General features: G+C 37.8%; 1 protein-coding gene across 4 annotated transcripts in view; it reads right to left on the bottom strand.

Annotated features, from left to right (window-relative positions):
- Positions 1–21,543, bottom strand: part of LOC132148888 (growth factor receptor-bound protein 2-like) — a 31,504-nt gene extending 9,961 nt beyond the window's left edge. The window contains exons 1-3 of one of the 4 annotated variants that reach the window (XM_059557655.1): positions 21,388–21,543; positions 20,196–20,252; positions 19,964–20,114 (exon numbers count right to left, since the gene is read on the bottom strand). In XM_059557655.1, coding sequence (XP_059413638.1) covers positions 19,964–20,041 — 78 coding nt within the window. In that variant the 5' untranslated portion in view covers positions 20,042–20,114; positions 20,196–20,252; positions 21,388–21,543. Of the gene's footprint in view, positions 1–19,963; positions 20,352–21,387 lie in introns of those variants that run through there. The other 3 variants (XM_059557654.1, XM_059557657.1, XM_059557656.1) reach the window with 3 other exon arrangements.
- Between the last annotated feature and the right edge of the window lie 520 nt (positions 21,544–22,063).

Genomic DNA, 22,063 nt, shown 5'->3' with positions numbered 1-22,063 from the left:
GCACTTCTCACACACAGAAATAACACTACGCCTACATTGTGACAGATCAAAATTAGATCGTGCCAATTATAATCAGTGGAGATGTCAAGCGTCAGTCGTGCCACTTCTTGATGCGTTTAGTTGATAAACATGCCTTTTCTATTTCTGCTGCGCTGCACAGCCACTCCAGCTCATTTACTTTTTCCTAATTGCCAGTATTATTTTCTTTACAAATATGTGACAACTGACATATTTAAATAATATCTGTCCATCATAACAGTCGACTTATGATGTTTTTGGTCTTGCTGTAATTCTTTTTTTATATAAATGAACAGTAGATAAAGTAAAATTACTTTAATATTGTTATACTGTAAAACTAAAATACAGTAAAGCCATCATACTGTAAAATGAACTTGCGGTAAGATACTGTAAAGAAGTAGTTACAGTAACTTACCGCCCAGTACAAACCAAGTTACCGCAAAAATACAATGAAAAGTCTAACTAAAAGTGTAGTAAGAAAATAAAAAGAAACTTTGCTCATTTACTTGTTAAAAGCAGTCAATGTAATACAAGTGGCTACAACCGAAACAAGATGTGGTTAAGTGGTCAACCAATGTATAGCTTATAAATAAAAAAAAAAATTATATTTTTATATTTTGAAATGATGTATACTGCAACAAGTAGGTTAAGATCACTGCATTTAGCAGATTTCAAATTCGGAAAATAATCTGACAAAAATGGTATTTGTGCTTTCTTAGCCCAGTATTTTAGTTGAGATAATGAACATGCAAGGGTAAACAAACGTGATTGGCTCTTTTAACTCCTCCCCTTATGAAGTCACTTATTTCAGATCTAACTGAAAAAACTCGGTCACTCAATACCCGTAATATTTTTTTCACCCAATACACACAGCTGAACATGAAGCATCTCATCAGAGAGAAAGAGAACGATTTGTTTTGCTGGCAGTTTTATCAGTGGACACAAGCGTTCTACACGGCCTACACTTTCTATCTCATTTACAAACACAATCTCTATCCATTGTCAGCGCTCAGCTCGCTTTTAATCAGACTATGGCGCAACAGTAATGGTGCTTTCGTTTTGTGTGGCAGAGATAATCTCATCCACAGCTGTCGTGGCCTTCTGCTCCAACCACAGCCGTTGCTTCACAGTCTGAGATGAGAAGACATATCAGGATACCCACAATGCACCGCAACGACCTCTACTTGAATCAGTTTCAATGAGGCAATGGTTTGGAATAAGAAGGCTGCTGGAAATTACGCATTTGCGGTCAATTTGATGTCATCAGATGAGGGTAACGGCTGAAGTTTTCACAGACTGACAGAGAAGCAGCAATGCAATCCTGAGAGGACTGCGAAGCATGAAGGCAGTAGATTCTCTCAATGTGTGGATTAATGTGGTGTGTGGACCATCCCCCCAAAAAGCGATCAATTCAGGAACATTAAACGGCTAAATACTATGCCAACTTCTTATGAACAACACATTGTCCTAAATATAAAAACTAAAACATCAATGTAAAGAAACTAATTAAAACAAACTAATTAAAACAATAAAATGATCTAAATCTAGTAAACTAACAAAAATAAAAATCTAAATTAAAAAAAAATTAAAAAATATTGAATTAGAAATTCTAAAGTTTAATATTTAGAGTTAACCCTAAGTATTATATTAAAATAGTAATAAAAAAAATGAATAAAAATATACAAAAATAAAATGCAATAAATTCTCAAATTAAATAGGACTGTGATGGTGGTGCTGTGTTGATATAAATGTATAGGCCTATATATAATTAATATATATTAGTGGTGTCAAAATTAGCACGTTAGCACAGGCGATTCATTTTTTCAATTTAACGCTTAAAAATATTTAAAGCAATTAACGCAGGGGCTGGGCTAGGGTTGGCCACTCCACTCACAACTGCTGCTTCTAAGGTGCTTTTATTCAGTTGCAGGTTGACTGAGAACAAGAGACGTTTCAGACGCGTGCTATTTTTCACTTCAGCGCCACGCTGTGCTACGGTCCTGTGCTCGCAGTGCATGCTCTTCAATTGCAAGCACAAAGTGCCGGCGCGAAATAATACAGTTAAACAAGAAAGTAGCGGTCTCGTTTATATTTGGCCAGTTTGGAGAAAGCCTCACCAAACCTGACCAGCCAGGCGTCTGCGATCAGGAGAACTTGTACAAACACAGCAATATAGTATTTGGTTTCCCAATAAGGTCCATCGCCCAAAAGAAAGTTAATTTGCTGAATGCATAAACTGTATTTTCCTGCGCTTAAACCTGCCAATCTAAAGGAAATGCTGTGTATGGCGTTTGAGGTCATTTGTGAATTACCATAAACTTATATTCTTAATAAAATAATTTGCAACTACTACTGTTATTATACTTGTATACAAACCTTATGCTTGTTCTAGAGTGCGTGACGCCGGTGGCAGTGGCAACCAACCACCACGTCACAGCGTTTAATGCTTGGGGTTGACCCAAAGCATGGGCAATAATAAAAGTGATGCTTGCTGAAGCAAATTAAAATTAAGATTCAGATAATGGTGACATGGAAGCAGGAAATGAGCTTTGTTATGTGAGCCAAGTGCGGTTATCAACACTGCCATCCACGACTTCACAAAGGGTCAGGGCACGCTGCACCACCACAGACGTTGATGTGCACTACAACAAGGTTTCTTTTCATCCCAGCGTCCGCTTTCACAAAGACACCAGTATAGTGTCAGCCTCTGCTTATGCCTGACTGGACGGCCGCTGTCAGGCTGTTAAACACTCGCTCAAAGACTCAGCATGACATTTTAACATCACAGCCAGTGAAAGGGAACGGATCAAAGACAGACTTAATAAAAAATGAATACATTTAGCCATACGAGGTCATCTGTCTCAACCCAGTACCTCAGGCCTGATCCTGGGACGCAATCTGAACACAGTCACCCTTCCAAACAAAAACTTACCACATCCAGCTGAGTATCTGATCTGGGCTGCTTCTGGTGTTCAGTAATATTTTGTTTGCGGAACATAAGTACATTTTCGTGTTTCCAAACGAACATATTAAGTGGCGGAAGTCTCCGTGTTCAGCGCAAATCCCGCACTGCTGCTGATTCTAAGGCCGGTGACACACTGGCTGCGTGGCGTGAGCGTGGCGTTTCTGCTGCGTGTCAGTTGCTTCGCGTTTTTTTATTTTATTATAAATTATATTTTATTATTTATTTTATTAAAAAGTATAAAAAAACTAATTGTTAAAAAAAAGTTTATAGTAATAAACAACCTGCAGTTTAATGTTTGCATTTCTTTCCCTTACTGTACCGAAAATGAACCGAACCGTGACTTTAAAACCAAGGTACGTACCGAACCGTGATTTTTGCGTACCGTTACACCCCTAACAGAGACAGAGAGAGCGCGAGAGAGAGAGCGTGAGAGAGAGAGAGAGCGAGAGAGCTCACCCCATTTTTGTTTGTAAGAAGAAAATTGATTAGATTTCATATCGCAATATATATCGCAGAAAAATAAAATATCGCAATGTCCTTTTTTCCCAATATCGTGCAGCCCTAGTGTTCAGTTCTGCACATGCTTCCTGAAGAAAGAGCAATGGAGAGAAATGTCTTGATTAAACAATCTGACCAATACTCCCATACATCAACTAATCACGAGAACACCTCATCTTAATCTTTAAAGAGCGAAGCGCTGAGAGATCGAGCACTTTTGATGGCAGCATGTTATTCAAAAAGCTCATATTACTGCAGGCAGTGGGACAAATGGACAAAACCCATTTTAAACCCATTTAAATGAAGCTGGCGCAATTATAAAGTTTGACCACATTACCGAGGCTACATTGACTGAACTAGCACTCAGACGTCAAGTCACTGCGCTGAATTACCCTACAGATGAAGAGGCCGAGGTCACGTCACGACTGCAAATCACAGCAATTACCAGGCTCTGATTATGGGTAAATGGCATTGTTATACTTGGGTTTGTTTGGGAAGTTGCGATGCTTTTTGTGCTGACCCTGGAGAAAACATTCACAGGGAAATGCTAAAATGGAAACTCTAAATGAAGATGATGACGAGTCCGTCTCGACTTTTAAAATGGCATTTAGCATTTTCACTCACTACAGAGCTCAGCAATCAGAGACTGCTGCACGAGTCGATCAGCAGTAATCGTTTTCATCCCGACTCGCAGCTCTCCCGCTGGGAGACTTGTGATTGCTGATTAATTACAGCTCACTTGCACTCGTGCACCGAGAATCCATTTCTTCAGATTTCAGGGAATTAATGAAGTCTGAAAGTCTTTTCAGAAAGAAAGTCTAGCCCTACAAGTCTCTATGATAAGGGCTCGTGTGCTCCCCCTAATTAAAGAGATTTTTCTAGAGATTTAACAGACTAAACAAAGTTTAACAGACTAAAATCAAAGTATGACAAGTTCAGAAAATGTAAAAAAAAAAAAAAGAAAAAAAAAAAAAAAGTGAAACTTGTTAGTTGAGACTGGCTGTGGTTTCTTGACACAAAGAGCCGACGAGTTGCTTAATGAGCCGTCTTTGAGTCACCTTAACTGCTTACTAGGGATGTCTCGCCATGATGACTCAGTCCCTAAAGATACCGGCAGCCAATAACACTGCTGTGCTCCTGGAAACAGCCCTGATGAGGGCAGCAGCCTCATCCTTCATCTGTGACGCCACCTATAACTCACTCTCTTCTCGAGTCGGGTTAGAGCCTCATTTGAAACACAGCAAGGTAATTGAGTGCATGCATCATTTCAGCAAACATTCATGCAGAATGCATGAGAGCGGCTTTTGCTAATGCAGAGCTCACAGACTCATGCGTCACACAAGAGCTTTTACTATGCTTCACATAGAAAAGATTAAAGCGAGAAAGGCTGTTCAACGACTTTAACATCAGAGACAGATTATGTCCACTGTGAAAATACTAAAGCATGCATGCATATAAACGCAGATAAACACAGTAACACTGAATTTAAAGAGTATAATATAAATATGCACACTAGCACTCAACCAATATGGCTCTTTCAGTGACTAATGACTAGATACTAGAGAAAGTGTGATGGTTGAAATACGAATCATACAAACTAATGACAGCAAATTAAAGGAGCAGTTATGAACTGTGCTTAATACATAAAAAAGGATTCATTTCCATACCACTATTCAGCTGGGTACAATCAAAAATAAATATATTTACAATTCTACATCAATTTGAGCTAATAGCTAAGTACTTGTACCAAAAGAATCAAATTATATGCACCGCATATTTAATAATCTAGTCTTTGAATAAACATGGCAAGAAATTCCATGAATGCACAGCTCGTGAAACACCAATAATACCTGGAGGATATCAGAAAGAAAAAACAACTTGTTCCGAGTCTGAAGCAGGACGGGACATGTCTGAACCGTGATTAGAGAGTGAAGCGTGTGCCGAATGCACTCCACTGCAGCTCTGTGGAGCCGGAGACAGGAAGTTGCTGGGGTGAAAGCTGTACCCACCAACAGGAAGTGAGAACAAAGTCTGCAAGCTCACATGCTGATGTCACCAGGGCGGCGTTGCTCACGCTCAGTCACCCTTTAGGCTGATGTTCTTTCCCAGAATGCCTGGGTCAGGAAGTGATAAACAGAAAAATAATTTGATATTTAAAAGTAAAATTTCAAACCATTTTGGAGCCAACTGAAAGTAGAAGAATGCATATTGTCTACATATATTTATTTTTAATAAATCACAAAATGTTTTCCATGACTAAACATATCCACAATAAACTGACTTAAAAAAAAAAAAGAGAGAGATAAAACTGATATGAAAAGCATGCTGTAGAAAGTCATTCACTGGGTGTATGAGTGAATCTCAATAAAAGTTCAAAAGCACTGAATGTAATTACAACATGTGCACAGTTGATCAGAACAGAGCTCAGCTGATGTGCGTCCAGACGAGTTCCTCCTCCTTTCTGCTGGCAGTGTGATTCAAAACCACAAGAGCCTTGTGCTGAGAATTTCCACGAGAGTCCATTTTTGGGAAAGTCCGAAAAATCATTCTGATAACACCATGACATCTGATTATGACAGCCACTTCAAAACATCATGCCTTCACACCTTAGATCTGAAAAAGACTCCAGAAATGAGCGTGTAAAGCTGTGGAAAAGTGGGAGTGAAGAGGGGAGAAAACAGACCTACAAAACACTCATTATACAGACAAATGAATATTAAAAAATGAGCTAAGAAAGAGAGGGGAAAAACTGAGGTAGGGGCCACCTTGATATATTTTAAAACAAAAGAATGGGAGTTTAAAGAGCTGAACAATTTAATCAAAGCACCAGCAGGGCGGTTTATTTGGCTAGTGCCACACAAAAACTGCTACCAAATTTATCACAGGAACTGCCAAAGACATTGATAGTGCATCATAACTTGCACAGTCATAAGACATTTACATAGGTAAGCTGTGCCACAGTTACCACTGCACGTCTGCTTCAGAGAGGAGAGCCCCAAGCAGTCATGATGATCTACATTAAAAAGCCTCTGAAATGTGGTCTGTAACCAGATGGGTCGAGAAGACTGTTGCACGGAAGTCAACTCACCAAACGCAGACATCACACAAGGCTTATTGACAATAACAAGACCGATAAGAAGTTTCTCTTAAACTGACAGTCAGCTTTAGGTTCATTTTCAGCTTTGGGATTACAAAAATTGGTCTGGAAATCTGAAAGTCATGCTTTGAAAAATCTGCTGTTTCAATGCTTTGTTCAATTCAGCTTTGAAGCGATTAATGCCAAAGGGGAAAAAATTAGCCACCTGTTTTACAGAATATATAAGTTTCCTGTGCAAAACCCCTATAAATACATCTTAAAATGCTAAAATTACTTTGGTCAAAACCAAAACCAAAAATGTTTCTAATTTTAATAGGTAATCACAGTAGCCAAAATTCTTAATGAACGGACGGCTCTTTTCAATAACAGCACAACATCTTCCATAACGCTCTTATACACGAACACATTAACATTTCATCGTCCCGCCTCTTTCCTGTCCTTAACCTCAGTGTTATTTTAAACATTAGGACCTTTAGAGAACTAGCTTTGAGTTTTCAGCCTCAATCCAAAGCCACTCAACTACTTAATATCCTTATCTTTCGCTCCTGCTCTTCACAACAGGTAATGAATAGTTTAAAAGAAAACTTGGCTTTCAGCGCAAAAGATAGAGAACCTCCATTAAGCCCAAGAAGGCATTTTCCATTTCCCTTTATTACATTTTAAGACAGTTTTAGGGGAAGTGACGAAAATCCGACCGTGTTCCAGATACAAGTGATGACAGTTTCTTTCTAAGAGGCTGATCAGTAATAAGCAACCTTCAGTATTAGTAGCTGAAGTGGAGGAACTGACGGCCGCGTGTCGGACTTACTTCAGGGGGATTTTTTAGATATGTGCACCTGTAGCGTGAAAGCCTTCAGTCTCAGGACCCCAGCTCACAGAGCAACCCAAAACTAAAGGATGTGGTTAATTTGGGCCGAGAGGAATGTCAACATTACCTAACTATGACCTAATGTAGTTTAAATGTACATTTAAAAGGTGTATTTTACCCACTGCAGGAAAAAAAAAAAAAAGTTTTATTTGCTGAATTAGGTTTTTTTAATTGTGCATAATTGACACTGCCAAAATGCATTATCTAAATTAACAGAAAAGCTTAGTGGCATGAAATCCGTCCAACAAACATAAAAGTGGTTTGCAAGCAGCCAGTCCTGACTCAAGTATAACGTAAAGCAACGAGACGCTTCCAACAGTTCCCCATCACATCCAGCTCTGCTCAAAGACAGCTGAGGAAAGGACATTTAAATCAGAGTAGGTCACAAGGCCAAAGCCTCACCATCAGTTTCGAAGAGCCTCTCTATTGATCACAGATAAAATCAAGGTAAAACTGTTGAGCGAGCAATCATCCTAAGAGTTTACACAAACCTATCCTCATAAATATAACCTGACCAGCCCCAAGTGCACAGTAGAAACCATGTCTTTTATCAACATTTACAAAATTGACTGGAAATCTAAAATCTGATAGATTAGAATTAAAAAGTAAATGTTTATATATTTTAAAATCTTTGATTGACACTTTAATTTGGCAATTTATTCGATTTTTAGCATTTTAAATCAAATGGTGACTAAAATGATCTGCAATTCAATTATCCAGGTTTCAAAATTGATGCATATGCATTGTCAGAACTGCATTGAAAAAAGTGAATTGTTACACGCCAATAATGTTTTATTATTAATGTATAATGCTATTACTGGTCACACTTTATTTTGGGGTCCAAATTCTAACAATTAAATAATTATCAACTTTGCTGATCATTAATATTTAAGTGTAGGTATGGGGGTAGGATTGAGGGATGTAGAATATGGTCATACAGAATAAGGAATTAAGGAGTACTTCATAAGTAAACACCCAATATGCTAGTTATATTCATGATAAGCAACTAATAGTGAGAAGTGTTATCTTATTATTATTACTATGCACATTTTTTTCCAAATAAGTAGTTTTTTAATCATCTGAAATGAGCTGAGACTTGTATTGCAAAAGCAACTTATATAATACAATTAATATCAAGCATGCAATACATGCAACAAGCTGGAAATTTCAGTATCGCTTTGAATAAATTTGCTTAGGCTTGGTGTTTATAAAAAGTTGCTTATAATGAATGCCACTGTTATTTATTATTATTATTATTATTATTATTATTATTATTATTATTATTATATATATACATACATACACACACACATACATACATACACTAACTCCTGTTCTGATTACTATTAAGTTTGAAGGATTAGTGGAATCAGACAAACTAAAATACTTCTTTATAATGTTTTGCATTATTTTGGAATGTAATACAATATAACTTACATACAGTTTTTATTTCTTGTTTACTTAAGCCGTTACAAACAGCTTTGAAGTGCTTCTGACTTCATTATAGGGGTGTGCGATATGACGATTTTTGATCGTGGACGATAAAAATGTCTCCACGATCTGCTTTTAAAGAAATATCGTAGTATGGTGCTACAGTGCACATTCTATCAGCTGTAGTTCTGGAGCCTCCATCGTATACTGTACAACACCACATGCATTCACAGCAGTGTTAACTCAGTGGTACAGTTACTCTCTCATTATTTGCATGTGCTTTTAAATGTTTCATTCGCGCACTGGTCTGTCTCTGCACCCGAAGCACGCACGCTAAAGCCTGTCAAACAGCGCCTGATTATTGAACTAAGTTATCTTTTGCGCTAATACTGTAAAAACACACAAGTTTTACATGTAGACTCAGTTGGTCATGTTTAAAATGAAAAGTAAACAGTTGAGAGAAAAACATATACGTGCCTGTATATTATATGTGTGCAGGTCTTAAAGGGACAGTAGGACTATTAAACATGCAACTGTCATTAAAGGGATAGATCACCCCAAAATTTAATTAGTCATTATTTACTCACTGTCACATTGTCCCAAACCTGTATTAATTTCTTTCTTGTGCTGAACACAAAAGAAGATGTTTTGAAAAATGTGGGTAACCAAACAGTTGCTGGTCCATATTGAATTTGATAGCAGCAAAAAATACTATGTAAGTCACTGTAGACCAGTAACTGTTTGGTTTTCCACGTTCCTCAAAATAGCATTCATGTTCAGAAGAAGAAAGAAACTCATTCATGTTTAAAACCACATTTGAGTGAGTAAATGGTGGTATAAATATAAAACACTATAGCAGAATTGACAGACAGCTGACAATTTTTATTTTTGGGTGAACTATTTAACGTTATTAAAACAACAAAACACAAAGAGAAAAATCCCTCACTGCTCGTGACTGAAGACATTTTATACAGTTGCTTTAGGAATCAGTTTATATAGTGTTTTATTTTTATATTTCTTCATTCAATTTCTTGAATGCTCCTGCTAAATACACAAATTGTACCTGAAAATAAAGCACTGGTTGTTTTATTTGTATAATGTGTGTAGTTGTATCTTTGTCATTCTTTACTCTTTGTTATTAAAAAATAAGAACAAAGATTTTTATCTTCACCCTCTTTGGCCTTTGGTCTTCTTTTTTTTCCTTTTTTTTGTTACCTTGAAAGGCTTTGTCTTTATAATAGGGAAATTAGTGTAATGCTCAGACAACTTGCAAAATGGTAAAACCAACATGACAAAGAATTGTGGTAAAAACTGTGAATCGTGCTATTTTTAAAAGAAACCGTGATATGATATTTTTTCCATATCGCCCACCCCTACTTCATTACAAAGACTTCAAAGAGCATTCCTGTGCAAAAAAAGAAATCAAATTCAAATTAAATATCAAAACGTGTTTCACTTCATATTTCTGACGCCCAACAAACCCGTTGAAGCCGCCTGCAATGCAAGCTGCTCTGTACAGGAATGATGTGTTCAGGATGCTGCTGGGTTGAAGAGGTAACAGCCCCCACCTCCAGATCTAGGACACTGCAGAAAATGCCAGAACAGGTGGAAGAAACCACAAGCCTGCTGCCATGTTGATGATAGGTTGATAGCTGATGTTCCTGCATTAACCAAATGCAGGAACCGTGTAATTTTTTTATACTTTATTTCATGCAAAACAACACTCTTAAAGACCCCCTGTCGTAAAAAACAAATGACGTTTTAAACATTGTTTACATGTCTGTCTAGTGTTGTTCTGATGTACATAAAATTGTATACAACCCTGTATAATTCTCTCTTCTTCTTCTTCAGAATCAGTATCTGGTAGAAATATATAAAGCTGAATTAATCCAATAATGTAATTTGCCACTGTGAAGCGTTTACTACAGTTAAACTAGTAAAAGTGGAGCAGGAAGTCTGAGTTGGTGTGACTGGGTGGAGGCGGGGACTAGTTTGCATGTTCATAAATCGTGTATACTAAATGATGTAAGGGTGTAGGGTTATATTCAAGCCATTTTAAGGCATGCAGCATTTTATTTTCCCCCGACAGGAACCAAACATCTAAAAGTGTCATTGTGATAATCAAAGATGAGTTTTAAAGGATAAAATTGGTGACTGTAGAGGGATTTTAAAAATAAAGTTTTCATAAAGGGTTTTCACAGTAATGCCATATAAAAACAAATTTTGGCTCCGCAATGAACCTTTTACTGAACGGTTCTTAAAAGTACCGTTTGTCTCCTTGTTTTGAAGAACATTTAATCTAAACAAAAATATAAAAAAACTTTTCACTAAAACAAACCTTTTGTGCAACAGAGACTTTCCAAGAAAGTTAAAGGTTCTTAAATGGAACCACAGCTGCAAATTAAGAACCTATTTTTAACAGTTTCCCAGACTTTGACAGAACTTTCCGTCATTAGGGCCTTTCGCACCGCTTTAGTTCCAGAGCTAAATGTACAGTACTAAAGTACTGTGACGATTCTGTGTGAACTCTTTCCCAGTACCATTTAAAGGATTGCATTCGCAACAGTGTGTACTAGGACGTGATGTAAGCCGGTCAAAAGCAATGTCATTTGTGCACACCATTCAACAACGTTAACAAAGAAGAACAACAAACAACAGGAGGATGGAGGACACCGTGATCGGAGCGGTGTTTTTGTTGGGTATCGCAGGTTTCACAATAATGGACATGGAATGTCAACGTATACGTAAAGCGATTGAAAGAACGTAAAAGTGTATTAAGAATCTCCAACAACAACTGGCAGTGCTACATATGCCACAAGTGCCTGCACTTCAGCATCCATATATTTATATCTGTTCATCATACTTGTGAAATAAGTTGACAATGTTTACAGTATGTTACATGGCGTGTTAAATCATGGCGGGTGAGGGCGTTTTCAAACACGTCTGGCGAATTAATGTATTCTTACATCACGGTTTGTATCAGTTGCGCTGGTTAGACCCTGCTCCGGAGTAGGAGCTAATTTGGTTCTCGAAAAAAGGCAGTTTGGTACTAAAATCATACCTAGTTCCAGCGGTGCGAAAACACCCAAAAGTGGGAAGCTCCACATTTAGTTCTGTTACTATGAAAAGGTAGCCTGGTAATACCAAACTCTGCTGCTTTGCTTCGTAGAGAGAGTCTGGAAGGGCATAATTGACAAGCGTTTTCTTTCTCGTGGGGGGTGCTTGTCTAAAGTTTAAAATCATTGGTTACCCGTAAGCCAATCACATAAAGTTTGAATATGATGCGTGTTATTCACCGGCTCAGCCGCCTTGAACTTCCGCTGTAAACACAGGAATGCTGTGAAAACAAAACCATCGAGCGAAATACCGGAGTGAACATGGCAGTTCACACAAGTATCGCCTTGCCGGACTTTGGCCTCCCCAGTTTCTTGCTAACGATCGGTAACAGTTGATAAATTAAATTTTTCCCAAAACCTGTCGGGACTCGGGAGTAGGGCCACAACTTCACCTCCCTTCAAAATGTTAAACAAACACTCTTCTTGTTCGGGCTTCAGTTGGAAATGCCAAGGATATTCTCCACCAGAGCGAATAGCATCCCGTGTCAGTTTTCGATTTCCCTAACCTAAACTACAATCCTAAATTCGGCGCTTGGCCTCTACGTCACTGCTCTCAGCCCGCCCTCTGTTCGTTGATTGGCCGGCTATTTTGGAGCCAGAGGAAAACTGGGAGATAGTTCGCTATCTCAGACTCAGTACAGAAGCTAACTGAAATTGAGCTGAAGTATGAAGTCTGACATAGTCTGGATAATGAAAAGGTTAATGCAGTGCGAAAGGCCCTATATATATATGAGATCATGCTTTCCTGCATTCAGATGAAAGCTGCTAAAACCTCAAAATGCACAGGACATTACTGAAGCTACTGACACTCATGGTTTCATTTCATCGGTTGCGCAAGACTGTTTTTGCAGATATTTTGCCTGAGGTATTGATTTAATGCCACGGGCTGGAACTGCACAGAAGCCAACATTTTAGTATCCATCCACCCCTAACCCACGTTGCATTGCTGCTCATCTGCGTAATGTTTAACTCTGCTCAACTTTGTCAACACACCACCAAAGGTTGAAAACCAATGACTTCTGGTTGTTTTGTCAGAGCAAATCGAGGCAAGTGAGAGTTTTTTAGATGTGTGTGTGCTTGTACCCCAATTATACTCTTAGCTTCCTAGCAGAGCAGACAAGAGCAGATGAACTGAGAGGGAAGCCATCGACTCTAATAGCGGACATGCTAAATTCAGCTTGACTAGAGGCCGAGGGCAATGGAGCATGGGCCTGTTAAATCATGTTGGCCTCTACTGACTCATCTCAAGGAAAAGATCAGAGCATGTGTCACAGTCTGGGAGGAAAGAGAGAGAGAGAGACGGATGAAGCAGGAAAGCAAGATTCACCACTTGAAAGTAAGTGTAGGGTATTGATGTCAGTCTATTGCGGCATCAGCAAACGGTACTTTATTATAAATTCAGTGATTACTTTAGCTCATTTCCACAGCTAGAGGCAAATGTCCCGACAGATAAACCAAACTATGTCAAGAGCAAATGACAGACATTAGCGCACTGTTCATAAAGCGTGCGGCAGCTTTGAGAGGTCATCAGGGGTCAAACTCAAGGGACGCTGAATGGCAGCTGCTGAAACGTTTCTTTATTCACGAGGGAGAAACCGAAACTATGTGGATGAATAAAATGACACCCCCAAAAATATGTCTGCCAGGTTAACAGACAACATCTGCAACAACTCATTAGTAAACCTGTGACTGACTTTTGACACCTGACTCATTTAAAATCCTCTGAGCGTGTTTTAAAGGCAGCAGTTTAACCCCTGATTAGAGAACAAGTGATAGTGTTAACGATCAAACCGACAGACTCCAATTACTAACAATAAAACACAGAATCAGGCTTTAATCATCGTTTTATTTCAGCCTTTTGGCCCAACAGGAAAATTCATTAGAAAGTCATTAGATAACAAAAGCACAGCATGAATTAGGAATATATTGATAACAATATTAAAATGTATTGTGGCAATGTATTATATACACGTAATTAGTGCTGGGCGGTATACAGTTCATACCGAGAACCGGTGTATATTTTCGTTAATGATATTAATTTTGAATATACTGCCATACTGGTGTATTTAATGCTGCGCCGCGGGACACTGTTTCAGACGGACCCTTTACAATGTTGCACTTCTAAACAGCGACTGCGAGGCGTGGTGAGGGTAAACTCAGCAGTGCTCTGGTGTTACTTTATAACACCCGTTTCACACATACTCCGTCTGCAGTGTGTATTAACGGATTCCAGCTGCACGAGGTTGCGGTCTACAGTGCGTTCAAGGAGCGGTGCTCTGCAGCAGTGCAGCGATTGTTAACGTACTGAGTCTATTTTTGCTGTGCTGCAGACGCTGAATTAAAGTGAAAGCGCATTGTTCGTGGGAAAAATTAACATGGATTGACATCGAAACGCAGTCATTTCACAATAAATGTATACTAATTAAAGCCTACCGTGTTTCACACGCAACACATGGGTTTTTGGCTAGGTTTAAAACAAGAAAAAGGGCACTTTTAGATAAACAAGGATAACAATATATATGTTCACTTTAATGGAAGCAGAAAAACAAAGTTCATTAAGACCCGTGGGATTGCTTGGGATAAAGATTTAAATGCAAAATGCACGAGACTGTTTCTGTCTGTGGTGTTTTAATTTTAAATATTTTAACAAGAAAAGTAGGCTAATTATTGTGTTTAAATGTTTTGCCGCTTGCTTGAGCAGCTTATTATACAAACCTAGAAGTAAAATGCATGAATAATGCGTTGTTTATATTTATTGAGTTTAAACTAATGTCTATATGAAAGATTGTTACTGTTCTGTGATAAAAGACTAATATATATATATAATTTTTTTTTCACATGATATGAAATCAAAACAATGAACAAATGTTATGTTTGTGGACTAAACAGACGCGGATCAGTAGCGGACTGCAAACACGTCCTGTGTGAAAGCACAATGAGTCCGTGCTGTGGACTGCATATGCACCCCAGGCAGATTATGTGTGAAACAGGCGTTACAGCCAAAAAGAGGAGCCTGGTCTGTTGTTTGGAGGGTTTTTGGTTTCCAAAAATCCGACGTCAACCAAACATCCATTTTATGCAAGTGCTGTCGGGCTAAAATTGTCGCCAAAGGCGGCAACACGAACAATTTGCTCTAGCACCTTAGCCGCAAGCACATCTTGGAATATCAAGCAGCAGAAGATGCATTGTACACCTGATTATGCATGGAAAAAAAAAAACCATAAACCGGAAAACCGGCATAATTTTGAAAAAAATCGTCATATACATTTTTGGTCAAACCGCCCAGCACTACACGTAATGTTGATGTATACACTTTTTACTTTACTATATACACTCATTTATACTTTACTATATAGCATTTATTCATATTTTGAATAAAATGTTATATTATCAGTTTTATTCGTTTTTTTATTAGTTTTATATATTTTTATATTATATATATTTTTTAAGTCAATTGTGCATATGTTTATTCAAGGAAAACATTTTGTGTGGTGTATTTAAAAAAAAAATTAAGTTTATATATATATATATATATTTTTTTTTTTTGTATTAGCAATTTTAGTAATTCAACAAATGTATTTAATTTTATTTCATTTCTAAGGCAACATTTCTAATATTTGTTTTTAATCTGCTATTTACATTTTATTTTAGGTTCATTTCAATTTCTAAAAACGGTTTTCAACACACAAATTTAAGTATCGTTCATGTTTGCAACACAAAATGCAGGACAAGTTCCGTGCTGAACTTTAACACTTAGGGTTAACTTCTCAGTGCAACCTTTATCTCTGCTGTATTGCATTTTGAATCACTCAAGATTACAGCAATAAACTCTCTTCCTTCTCTATTCCTTTTGGAGCAAATGTTCCAGGTTATTTCTAGAATAAAGAGTCTGGAGCATAATGACTCATTTAAGAGCGCTTCTATCCCAGGAAGACTTGCAGACAGCCACTGGGTGTTTTTCAACAGCAGTGCAAACTCTTCGGCCCATTTGTGTCAGCGGGACAACGACCCCTCGGGCAAACATTTTGACTCCCTCTCCATCTCATCAAACATGAGACAGCCAATAAACCGAGCAGTCCTGCTCAATCAGCCTCCACGGAGGAAATTAATAGAGTGAATGAAAAGGGCAATTCAAAAACGCTTGGCCTTTCAGCGACAGCTATCAGCCAATCAATGTTTAATCTGCAATATATTACAAGAACAGCCACTGTTGTCCATTTAAGAAAATCATTCTGCCATCCAATCAGCTATAAAAAGAGAAACAAGTAGAGGAAAGTGAAAATGAGAGGATACAACACTTACCTTACTAATAATAAGTACATTAAAAAGAAAAACCGGGCTGTTCCTCTTATTGTGGCAGCAGGCAAATAATATATATATTATTATTTTTTTTTAATTTGACGATATTGTTATATTTTATTTTTTTCTTGATAAAAACACCACATTGAAAAACTCTTATGCAATATAACAGAGACCAATAAAAGACCACTTGAGCTCGTTCGCCACTGAAACCTCAGTTTGAAAGAAATTAGGGCACAGTGATAAGGGTCGGTCCAGCTCTACAGACCAACAGATAACCTGCGGGTTTTCTACATCACCGCCATTCCCAGACGTGGATATTATGCTAGATTTCATATTTTTTACATGAGAGGCTGATAAGCTCAAAGATAGAGAAGTTCTTAAAGAAAGAGATGAACAGCAATCATCAGGTACAGAAGTCGGAGGCACTTTGCATAAACACAGACTTCACCACACTAAAGCCTACATAGCAGATGTACTAAAAACCCACCCAGAGGACCTTAGCAACAGAAAAGCATCACCTTGACAACCACCAAGAACACTGCTGAACTGTGGTGGTGATTTCTGCATGTGCAAACACCACACCACACGCATTTCATCTCAGAATGAAAATCTAGTTCAAATATAACGCTGACAGAGGATATTAAAGATAGCTTCTCGCTTCTGGATATTTGACTTATGGTCCATTTTTTGCATGCTTTGAAGAATCACTTCCTTATAAAAATCAGAGCGCACAGCACTAAACATCTTGACAAGAACGTGTTGACAAGCTCCTCTTTGGACATTTCATTAGACTGAAAAAGAAGACTAGGAAGTGGAGGCATTCGGAGCCAGTAAGTGTCCTAAACTCATGACGTTTGTAACGATAAAGTAACTTGATGTTTACTGCACAATGTTCCAACAAACACCAAACTGCAATAGCTGTTGGGTTCGTGTGAACTAGCTCATAAACACTAATAAAACATGTCAGAGAGATCCAGAACTCCTCGCTGACGAGGCTGAGCAAACCGTGTTTTTAAAGATAAAGTTAATTGTGTCAATGATCAGCAGGGTTTATATTAGTGTGCTTTCTTCCTGATGCATTTCAAAACATTTAAGGAAGAATTCACCCCAAAATTTCACCCTCATGTCATTCCAAACTCTTTCTTCAGGGTTTCTAAGGGTCTTAAAAAGTCTGGATTCGCCCTTCCACAAATTAAGGTCTAAGCTGGTCAAGAAATCAGAGCAGAACATCTTATTCATAAAGTCATAGCATTACATTTTTCTTTGTTTTTTTCCCCTTAAATCAAGATACATTAACTTGAGATGAAAATTTAAGATATGAAGGAAAAAATAGAGTTTATGCTTCGAGTGGGAACAGATATCTGTCAATGGGGAATTAGAACTTGTCATCCCTTCAAATTAAGATTTCTGAGTTTCCTGAGCCCACTGCCATATATTTGTTCTTGTTTTTATCATAAACTCAATTCATTTTGATCAGTTTCTCAGTAAACAAGACAGTTTATGTCACTTTGCTTCTCAAGTAAATATATCTTGATTTAAGAAACCAAGACAAAGAAGAACGTTACTTTTTTTGCAGTTTTTGCAGAGGACCAGAAGAAGTTATTTCCCCATTTGGAGATTGGGAGCACAGCTAAAATAAATGTAAAAAGTAATAGAGATCTATTGGAAATTCTTTCCAACTTTTAAAGCATTGATATTACAAGACATTTAGTTACTAATGTACTGAATCCATTCAGTTCTTTACTTAGATTTCTTTACTTGTCTTAAAAAGGACTATAAATAAAACCCTGCCTCTTTATAAATCCTGCAGAAACTCTGTTCTTTTGTCAGAAAAAAAAAAGTTTAGAAAGTGTTAGTGGACCCACTGACGTTCACTGCATGGACAAAAACAACAGAAACCTTCTTCAAAATATCTTCTTTTGCATTCCACAGGAAAAAAAAATAAAATACAGGTTTGACACAACATGAGGGCGAGTACACAAAGACGCAATGTTAATTTTTGGGTGAAGTAGCTTGCGTAGACAGTTTCCTACTCACAAAATAAAGTCAGATAGGCATCTTAATACAAGCGGGCTATATGCTATGTAAAACACACACATGATTGCTTGTTGCATTATTCATAACTACACTTCTGTTCTGCATGCATTATCCAACACTATAATCTGAAATCGAGGACAAAAAATCCCATAGAGGACCAAAGGAACACCATAATCCTGCCGGTTTTTCTCCAGACTACTTCAGGACGTGGTTCATTTAGAGCCTCTCCCGTCCCATTGCAAAGACAAAGACCTGATGATAATCTCGGCCGCTAATCAAATCAAAGGAATGATGCTGTTGACGTGCTTATGACAGGCTTATGCATGCATGATGCATGAAAGATGACCTCAAATTCAACCTGAGAGATTAGAATAATTGCATTTAAATCTCCGAACACTTGAGTACAAGCCCTTTCCTCCGCACAGCTGATATGTTGCAATCCAGCTCAAAGAGGGCCGGCTTGAACTCTCCTTAGGGAGAGAAGGAAAGATCGCAGCTTTACATAAACTGGACAGCGACATACAACTGTGAGGTCTGGCCAGATTAACAGATGTTGTGCTTGAGATTAGCATTCAGACGCAAGAGGAAAGAGAAAGTATGTGCTTGCGTAAATGCTCATACTGAGAAGCTGCTGGTTGGACGGAAGAACCTGCAGTGATATCACAAAACAGATATTAGAAGTGAGGAAATAATGACAAAAAGATCTTGAACAGGAACTTGAAATCAACGAATGGCTTTTTGTTCATGATTTCTGCACTCATACCTACAAATGCTTTTTTCAATCTTAAATGCTGAACACTATAAAGTCCTTTACGAAACGATGACATTTCTCAGCGTTTGTTGACAGGGTTCAACAGTTTTTAAAGACAAAGCTGAATTAATGTGACCCGCGATCAGCAAAAATTAAGAAAGGATGTCAGTGTGCGCTAATGTAATCTTACAGACACATTTCAAAACACAGTAAGAAAAATTTAACTGTGTCGTGATTTACTTGCGCTCGTCATTTCAAAAACCATATTTCTTCTGCTTTCGTTCTTCTGCAGAAAACAAAAGAAGATATTTAGAAAAATGTTTCAGTGTTTTCCAGAAGGAACGACATGAAGGCGAGTTCATAAATATGCAATATTAATTTTGGGGGGAAACCTATTAGAAGTGAGAAATATCTTGAAATAAACAGGAACTTGTCCTAGAAAATCAACAAACTGCTTTTTGTTCATGATTTACAAATGCTGTAAAATGCTTCATTTCAAATGCTGATCGCGATAAACTGCTTTATGGAAAATCCCCTTTAGACAAAAGTCACTTTAGACAATAATATCTTCTAAAATAAATATATATACACACTTTTAAAGTACTTCCTTATTCACAAAACCATAATCATTCATCCGACTTCACAAAACAGCAAATCATTTTCCTGTCATATGAACAGAAGGCCAAACAATAAAATTAATCAATAACTAACAAAACAAATGGTCCAGATGCAATATAGCCTGTAAGTACTGTTACAGTAGTTAATTAGTAATGAGTCTATAAAGCACTTACAAACATTCTGATCAAGATAAAAAGCCCCGACTAACGTTACGTGCTCACGTGGATCTATATTAACACACATTCAAATAATCATGACTTACCTTCAATATTTCCCCACGTTTAAAACTCAGCTCATCATCTGCAGTTGCTTTGAAATCATACTTGGCTATGGCCTCCATGATTCAGCCTGACGGACACCTGTGTGGTTAGGTTCAAAGCAGTGGAAGATGCCTCCTAGTGCAGGTTTTATCTCTGTTGTGGACCAGAGGACCAGACAATGACAACTCAACAGCGATGATGAGCACAGATCCAAGAAGACACAATGATCTCCACCTGCCTCTCTCTCTCTCCTCCCGTCGCGATCCTCACATAAAGACCACGGCGAGAAACCTGAGAACAAAACACTTTCAGTCTTTCAGAAAATCCGAGAGGGCTCGATAGTGTTGATCTAGTGTTCTAGATTGTTCAATGGGCCGCGCCCCGCGATACAACTGGCATTAAAAAGCAAACGCTCCCTATAGAGGAAGGAAACCCGTCTGCTTGACGTCTCAAGCGGCCAATTACGCGCCGCTGCTAGAGCGGACCGTCCAATCAGATTAGCGCGTCGAAACGGCGTCAGCCAATCAAAGCCCGAGAAGGGGCGTCAACACCCAATTGGCTTCGCTCCGTCAGTTGCTCGACCAATAAACGGTCAGAATTTCGCAGCGTTCGCGAACCCACAGCTCGATCACGTCATAGAGCTTTAGAACGTCCACAGAATATTAGTAGATTTTTAGTAAATATCAATAATTGCGCAGACATGAGTCAACGTATAGACGAGCTGTAATGTATTAACGATATCGGATTTCTAGCGGAGAAAATTGCGTAAATGACACCGGAAATGCTTTGGATGTTATTTAAAGCATGCAACTGTATTATCGTACCTTTTAATCATATTGTTATCTTATAGAGTAACGTTACTGCAATTCAACAGGCAGCATTTGACAACGACGTTTATTATCTAACGCTACTTGAATCTTGAAACAAAGACTTACCATCATACAACAGAACCATATAATGTTAACAACATTCATAGAAAATAAATATTAACTTAAAACGGAAATGAGTGACATTGTTTAACATTATATATATATATATATATATATATATATATATATATATATATATATATATATATATAGAGCAACGCAACATAAAACTCAATTTCAAAGTCTAAATATTATATTAAAGCTGTTCAAGTATTTCTATTAATAGTTTAAACAAAAACATTGTACAGTTCCAAAGGCTCTTGTTTAAAAATCTCGTCAAATAACTTTTATAAACAACACGAGACTGAGTTTCTTCTGTCAGCTTTTTTTGTCAACATGCCTAGAAGCATAAAATCCATGACTTCACTACCATAAACAATAGCGAATAGTGGTAATGTACAGAAGAGCACCGAGGCCTTATGGCCTTTGCTGATGTTAACGAGGATAAAAACACTGACGCTGGCAGACAGAGAACAGCTGTAGTGTCACATACTCACTCTTGAGAACAACTGTGAGGGCCAACACTCGCTCTCTCGTTTCAAAGAACTCGGAATCCACTCTAATTGCTCTTTAATCGTTGATTAGGCTGAGCTCTTGTACCTAGTCCGACTTGAAATGGTGAAAAATCGCTGTATTTTCTGTTTGTTTCCGTTTCCTCTTTGAGTTCAGCTTCCGCCTGCCCCTGGTGGACGAGTTGTGTCATTACACGAAACTGAGCTCAATAATGTCCAATAGGTTGCAGCATAGCCCCATCTTCTGTTCAAACATAAAGAGTGTCTGAATATGACTGGAAATAACTTCCACAGTTTCATTGTGTCAATTCTATCGTGTATACTTGTCATTACCCACTGCATTGTTGTGGAACTTGTATTCTACATAATGCATAGCCTCCTGAGAACCAGAAAACAAGTTTGTGAATTAATTGAATTTAATTGAATTTGTCTTTGTCATTACATTGGTTGGAGCATAAGAGACAAATGGAGAAATTTTTTATTTATTTTTATTCATATTTTATTCTATGTCTTTTGTAGAGGAGGCCAGGACTACGTTATTCAAAAACATAAATAGACATTAAAAGGCATGTATAGGCAAAAACAAAGTTTTATTTTTTCATTCACCAATCAGTTTTTAGGTTTCAGGTCTTTTTTAGCCAGACTTTGAACAAAGATGATT

The sequence above is a fragment of the Carassius carassius genome, chromosome 9 (genome assembly GCF_963082965.1).
Source record: "Carassius carassius chromosome 9, fCarCar2.1, whole genome shotgun sequence".
Classification (NCBI taxonomy): Eukaryota; Metazoa; Chordata; class Actinopteri; order Cypriniformes; family Cyprinidae; genus Carassius; species Carassius carassius.
The sequence above is the reverse complement of the archived record's forward strand: the minus strand, read 5'-3'. Positions and strand labels throughout refer to the sequence as shown.